Source organism: Magnolia sinica, chromosome 6 (genome assembly GCF_029962835.1).
Source record: "Magnolia sinica isolate HGM2019 chromosome 6, MsV1, whole genome shotgun sequence".
In the NCBI taxonomy this organism is placed as follows: domain Eukaryota; kingdom Viridiplantae; phylum Streptophyta; class Magnoliopsida; order Magnoliales; family Magnoliaceae; genus Magnolia; species Magnolia sinica.
This window is the reverse complement of record NC_080578.1, coordinates 92,730,553-92,737,507: the sequence shown is the minus strand read 5'-3', so window position 1 is coordinate 92,737,507 and position 6,955 is coordinate 92,730,553. Positions and strand designations below refer to the sequence as shown.

At 36.4% G+C, this 6,955-nt stretch overlaps 1 protein-coding gene across 1 annotated transcript; it reads right to left on the bottom strand.

Moving 5' to 3' along the window:
• Positions 1-751: 751 nt before the first annotated feature.
• Positions 752-1,491, bottom strand: LOC131249088 (brassinosteroid-responsive RING protein 1-like). The gene has a single exon (XM_058249653.1). The coding sequence runs from the start codon at positions 1,346-1,348 to the stop codon at positions 839-841; it is 510 nt and encodes a 169-aa protein (XP_058105636.1). The 5' UTR covers positions 1,349-1,491; the 3' UTR covers positions 752-838.
• Between the last annotated feature and the right edge of the window lie 5,464 nt (positions 1,492-6,955).

The following is a 6,955-nucleotide window of genomic DNA, read 5'->3' as shown; positions in this document are numbered from 1 at the left end:
GACGTAACCTATTCTGTGGGCGGTTCAGTCCAAGCAATCTACTGACTAGTCCTCACTTTTAGCTTTGAATCTGCTACGTCCAAAATAATAATACCGTTATCAAATTTGACTGATGTAGCTGCTTTCCTTTTACCAAACGGCTATCCCAAAGTTGACTAGGTATTAAGGTTCATGAAATCCAAAAGAAAGTTCCTCCATGCTCTTGATAATCCTTATCACCTCCACAACGCCACGTCACTCTCCGTTGAAATCCAACGAGTCGTTATCCCTCCTTTCTACAATTTAGGCCGTTTATCTATAGCCAGGTGGGCCATAACCTTAAAAAATATATTCAAAATAGTCTTCTAAGCCATTTATTATTTGATCCTCCAAATATTTTTCTTTTTGAATGCATCCCCTTTGCACGTGCAATCTGCTACTAAATAAATGTGTGAGGGATGATACGCCGGCACTTACAAAACGCAGACGTGGCCCACAATTATTATAAATGAGGTATCATAGATTAAAAATTACACTTCTTGGATCATATAAGAATCAACTTGCTGGATATTTATTGAACGGCTCAAGTAAAAAATATAAAACGGTTCTATTTCAGCTAACAAATGTTTATTAATGACAGTAAAAATATCCGGTTGCTAGACATTTCTTGGGTGACTCACAGTTTCATAATTTAGATGGTTTATTTTGAGTTAATGTATGCCACGCGTGCAACTTATGACTACCTGAGTATCAAGAATCATTAGCTACAGAGTATCAAATAACAAATTCGTCTATAAACAATTTGAATCCTTTTACATCTTTCACTCGAATTGGCCGAATTGGATTGCTGAATAACCTATTATAACGAATCGACGTCCTGCGAGGTGGACGGATCCTCATCATCCAAATACAGAGCTTGCTCTGCCCAAAGCTTCTCCTTGAATCCCCCCCTCATCTCATCTGGAAGCAAATGACTTCTACACAATGGGCACGTCTGCTTGCCACAGTCCATCCAACGGTCCAAACATCTCCCATGGAACACGTGCTCGCAGTTCCTCAACCGTCGGATCTCGTCGTCCTCCTCAAACTCACATAGGCAAATCACACACTCATCCATCACCTTCTCCGCATACAAATCCCCAAAACGAACCAAAGGCAAGATTTGCCGGATGAGCATTGCCGACACGGACTGGAATCCAGGCAATCGGATACGATCAGACGCGTCTGGAACTTCGTATTCGAGGAGATGGGTCAGACCCAGAAGCCTGAAAAGGGAGGAGATGAGATTTCTGAGGAACCCAAGAACGTAAAACGCGTGTAGAATGAATCTGGGAAGAGGAAGTTCCGGACAGGAAGTAAAAAAGCCCATTGCAAGAGAATGCTGTCCTTGAATTTTCTGTCGATGGAAAGAAGAGATATGTGCGTTTGCCTTTTATAGGAAATAGATTTCTTGAATTTGTTACGTCCGCGTTTGGACAAAAACGAGATATAGCACCGTTTTCCTTCGAACGTATGGGGAACGAAGTTTCGGTTATTATATTATATAGATGGTGGAATGGATGTATAAAAGTTGTGTTGTATAAATAGCTGGTCATCAGGAGTTACGTTTCAACACTTGACTCTCTCGCCTGGATGGCTATTTATACAACACATCTTTTAAAATGTGTATCTTTTTCTGAGTCCCACCATGACTTTTGTGTTAGATCTACACCGTCCATCAATTTTATCAGATGAAGATAGAGCAGTTATCTAAAAATGAAGTACATTCAAATCTAAAGTGGATCACACCATTCAAAGCAGTGGGGATTAAACAAACTACAGTTGAAACTTTCTTATGGTCAGACGTGAGGCTTATTTTCAATCTGACTTGTTCTAAGATCACACGTACCTGGATGAGGTTAAAATAAGAATATCTGCTTCATCAGAGCCTTCTATGGCCCCAACAAGTTTTCAAAGGTGGCATCATTTCCTACTGTCTTCAATGGTGTGGTCCACTTCAGATTTGGATTTGTATATTTTTAGAGTTAGTAAAAAAAACTGATGAACGGTGTGGATCTAAGAAATGCATAATCTTAGTGTAGGGAGTGGATTAGGTGAGACCTAGCCTCACCTAATACGGTGCAGCCTTAACCATGGGGCCACCTTAATGTGTGCATTCTGTATCCACTCCGTCCATCCGTTTTTTTTTTCTTTTCCCTTCTTTAGATTATGATAAAAAATTGTAAGAATATCCAATTATTAGGTGCACCATATTTCACGAAACGGTAGTGATTGAACATTCTACCATCAAAAATTTCTCAGGGCTCACTTTATTAATGTTTCGGTACTTTCTATTTTCCATCCAATATATCTTTTGATAAGTTCACATAAGCCGATGGATGAAGATAAATAACAAGTATCAGCATGATACAAAACTTTTATGGCTAATGGTCAATCAACATTATTTCCTATGGTATGATCTATCTCAAACGTATTTCATTTTACTTTTTTTTTTTTTTTTTGTAGAATACCCTGGAATGATCTGAAAAAACAGATGGACGGAGTGGATACTCAATACACACGTCAAGATGGGCCGCACCGTATTAGGTGAGGGAGAACGGATTGGCTACTCCTGGTCGGTGCTCTGTGGGACCCACCATGATGTATATTTTTCATCCATTACGTTCATCCATTTTTACAGATCATTTTAGGGCTTGATACCAAAAATTAGAGGGATATAAAGCTCATTTGGACCACACCACAGGAAAACAATAGTGATTGGATATCCACCATTAAAATCCTCTTAACGCCCACTGTACTGTTTAATTTATATCCAATCTGTTGATTAGGTCATACAGACCCAGATGAAGGGAAAAAACAAAGATCAGCTTGATCCAAAACTTTTATGGCTCCCAAAAAGTTTTTAATGCTTGATGTTCATTCAACGCTGTTTCCTGTAATGTGATCCACTTGAGATTGGGATATATCTAATTCTTAGTCTCATATCATAAAATGATCTATAAAAATAAATGGATGGCATGGATGAAACACATACATCATGGTAGGGCCCACAGAGCACTGACCACCACCATTGACTGGTGGCGGGGGATTAGCCAATCCGTTTCCTAGGTGAAGCCGGGGTCGCACCTAATCCGGGGGTGGATTAGATACTGACAAGGTCAGTAGCCAAATCGCTACTGAAGTGACGTCACCAAGCTCTGTGGACCCCACCATGATGCATGTGTTGTATCCATACCGTCCAACCATTTGTAGAGATGGTTTTATAGCATGATAAAAAAGAATGAGATAGATCTAAAGTTCAAGTGGACCCACCACAGAAAACCGTGAGATCAGTCACACCCACCGTTGAAACATTTATAGGGCCCACCATGATGTATTTTTTAGATCCAACCTATTCATAAGTTAACATAGAGATAGATGAAGTGAAAACAAAAATATAAGCTTGATCCGAAACTTCTGTGGCCCCTATGAAGTTTTGAACGGTGGATGTCATTGTCCCCACTATTTTCTATGGTGGGGTCCACTTGAAATTTAGATCTATCTCATTCTTTTTCTCATGACATAAAACGATCTCTCCAAATTGATGGACGGTATGGATACAACACATGCATCATGGTGGGGTCCACAGAGCTTGGTGAGGTCACTTCAGTAGTGACTTGGCTACGGACCTTGTCAGTATCTAATCCGTGCCCAATCTGGCACATTCCAGGTCTAGATACGGAAACCTGAATCGTTGACATGGGAAACTTCTGTGGACACATCATGATGTATATATCATATCCAGACCATCCATACATTTTTCCAAACTGTTTTATGAATTATGCAAGACAAGAGACAGATCCAACCCTCAAGTGGGCCACACTACAGAAACAGTAGGAATTGAATGTCTATTATCCAAAACTTCTTGAGGCCACAGAAGGCCTCTGACAAACCTGGTATTTGTGTTTAAACCTAAACCTAAACTTGAAAACCAAACCTGATCTCGAACCCGAACCCAATTTCCTAAACCTAAACATTAACCTATTCTCAATTCCCTAAAGCTATAACCTATAACCTATAACCTAAACCTAAACCTTAACCTAAACCTAAACCTTAACCTAAACCTTAAGCTAAACCTAAACCTATAACCTTAACTTAAACCAAAACCTAAACCTTAACCTATAACCTATAACCTAAACTTATAACCTATAACCTAACCTAAACTTAAACCTAAAACGTAAACCTAAACCTATAACCTAAAAGTATAACCTAAAACTTAAACTTAAACCTAAAACCTAAATGTATTCTCAAATCACTAAACCTAAACCTACACCTAATCCTAATCTCAACTCCCTAACCTAAACTTAAACCTAAACTTGAAAACCCAAACCTAAACCCGATCCCCAACTCAAACCAGATTGATGTAATAATGTAGCCCAATCACATGGCAACAAACAAGAAAATCTTGCTTTGTTAGCAAGTATACTCGAACTCAAGCATCACAATGTATCTATTTCCATCTCTACTATCTCTTATGGCATAGATTATTTGAGATTTGGATTTATCTTATTTTTAGAGTTATGTCCTAACATAATATGATAATATTAATAGACAAGGTGAATTTTTCACCAACATTATTCCAAAACCCATATAACTTCTCCTTATAGGAAGTTGGGTAGGGCACATGCAGCTTGAATCCATCAAAGAAGATAAAAATCACCTCTCATATGTTCTCTCTCTTTTCATTTGTTTTTTTTTTTCCATAGGATTGTTTATTTTGTGGTATCTGCTCACGTACAACATTTTATCATGTTAATATAATTATAAGTGGCCTAATCTCACCTTTCTAAAAACAACTAATAATAATTTTTACTTGATGAGAAATCACCAAGTACCATTAGGCTCAACCCAAAAAGATAAATCAGCATTTTCTTTCTTTCTTTCTTTTTCTTTTAATACACTCACACACTAGAGTCGCCTACGGCCACAATGGGTACTTGAACTCGTGACCTTGTATTGAAACTATTTTGAATCTACCATAAAGACATGAGTAAGGACTTAGGTGTGTGTGCACAGTCCGGTGATGTGTTTATCACACTGAATTTTGTGAGCCCCACTAAGAAATAGGCTATAAATTATTTTTTCTATTTTATTTATGATGTTAAACTTATATGTATTTATGCGTGAATGAATGTAATGTGGATAAGATTGTTTGTATTTGGATGGATTTACGTAGTTTGGGTTTAGATAGATGTGAATGTGAATATAATGAAATATATTATATAACAGGTGTATACCAGGAAGAATAACAGGTGTATATCAGGAAGAATATGATGAAATATATTGTGACAGGTGTATATCAGGAATTTTGTAGTAGAATATTGAAAAAAAAAAAAAAGACATTTACCTACGAAATATGTAAAAGTATTATCTAAATTTTTTATCGACAAAAATTTTCGTAGGTAAAAGTCTCATACGAGAATTACCATTAAAAGTTTTGTAAATATTTTTACCTATGAAAATTGTCATAGGTAAAGGTTTTTTACTTATTTTTTCCAATCAAACAATTCGTTGGTAAAAGTTTTTTAATATTTTTACCTACAAAAAAAGTTATCAGTAAAAGTTTTTTATTGATTTTTTACCGACGAAAAAAACGTCGGGAAAAGTTTTTTTAAATTTTTTACCAACGAAGAAATTCATTGGTAAAAGTCTTACCTTTGCTTTTATAAACATTACCCTCGAACTTTTACCGACGAATCTACTGATGAAATGTTTCGTCGGTAAAAAAAGTCGACTTTTAGCGAGGTAAAAGTGGCTTTTCTTGTAGTAATGTTTGAGTATTTTTTTCTTTCTTTCTTGCTTATTGGATTGGCATCATTTGGTATCAGAGTAAGTAATTCTTCATAGTGCAAGGACAAGGCCAACACCACCTTATGGCTTTAATCGAACATGTCCATATGTGTGCCAAATGGGAGGAATGAAAATAAGCCAACAATCACCTTCAATGTATAATGGAAAAGGTTTTGCATAGACTCTTTACTCAAAGCATGAACCAATAGAACCCTACATGTATGGGTTAATCATCTAAAGTTCCCGATGTGTTCGATGAAGAGGCACACTCTGATTTTTCAAGTTCTACTAGACCTCCATTACGACAAGTTCCACCACAGCCAACTTGAGCAATGGAGCCCACTTGTATGTACTCTACAAAATGTTTACAAGAGCATTCGGGTGGACTTCCTTAACTTTAATGCTAAACTTGATCCCAAATTTTATTGGGATTGGATTGCTTTTTTAGAGACTTTCTTTGAGTAGAAAGAACCATCAAAAGAGAATAAAGCTAAATTTGTCGCAACACTAACTCGAAGTTACAACTTAGTTTGGTGGCAACATACCAACTAATTTATGAGCAGAAAAAGAATAGACAAAATGAAAGTCAACTTAGATAATAAAATTCTCACTCCTAATTATTCTCAAACTTTATAGTATCTACATAAAATTTTTAACTAAAACAAGGACAATTACATGAGCAATTTTATAAAATTAATTATGTTTAGTGGATTTGCAAGAAACCGATCATTAATTAATTAGCAGTTAGGTACTTGAGTGGATTAAAATTACCTGTCAACGATGAAATAGATTTACATTATTTAATTAGAGTATAGAAGAAGCCTTCCAAATGACTTTAAATGGGAATACAAATTAAATAGGACTTCTTTTAAGCGGTTTGAGATAACCTCTAATGTTGGAACTTTTAAATATAAGAAAGTGTTACACGTCTAATAAATGAGCTAATTCATGAGATAGGGTTGAAACTAAGGAACACGTGGCTACCTTGCAAGAGAGACACCATAATGGGCCCCAATCAAGCACATATTTTCAATGTGGAGGGAGAGGACATTTCCTTAAGAGTGTCACCAAAAGAAAATTAGCAGTCATTTGAATCAAGCTAATCGATGAAATTGAAGATGAAGTCATTTATGTTTTTAAAGATGGA

Excerpts from the sequence above, each read along its gene's own strand:
- LOC131249088 (XM_058249653.1), bottom strand. The coding sequence starts at position 1,348 with ATGGGCTTTTTTACTTCCTGTCCGGAACTTCCTCTTCCCAGATTCATT.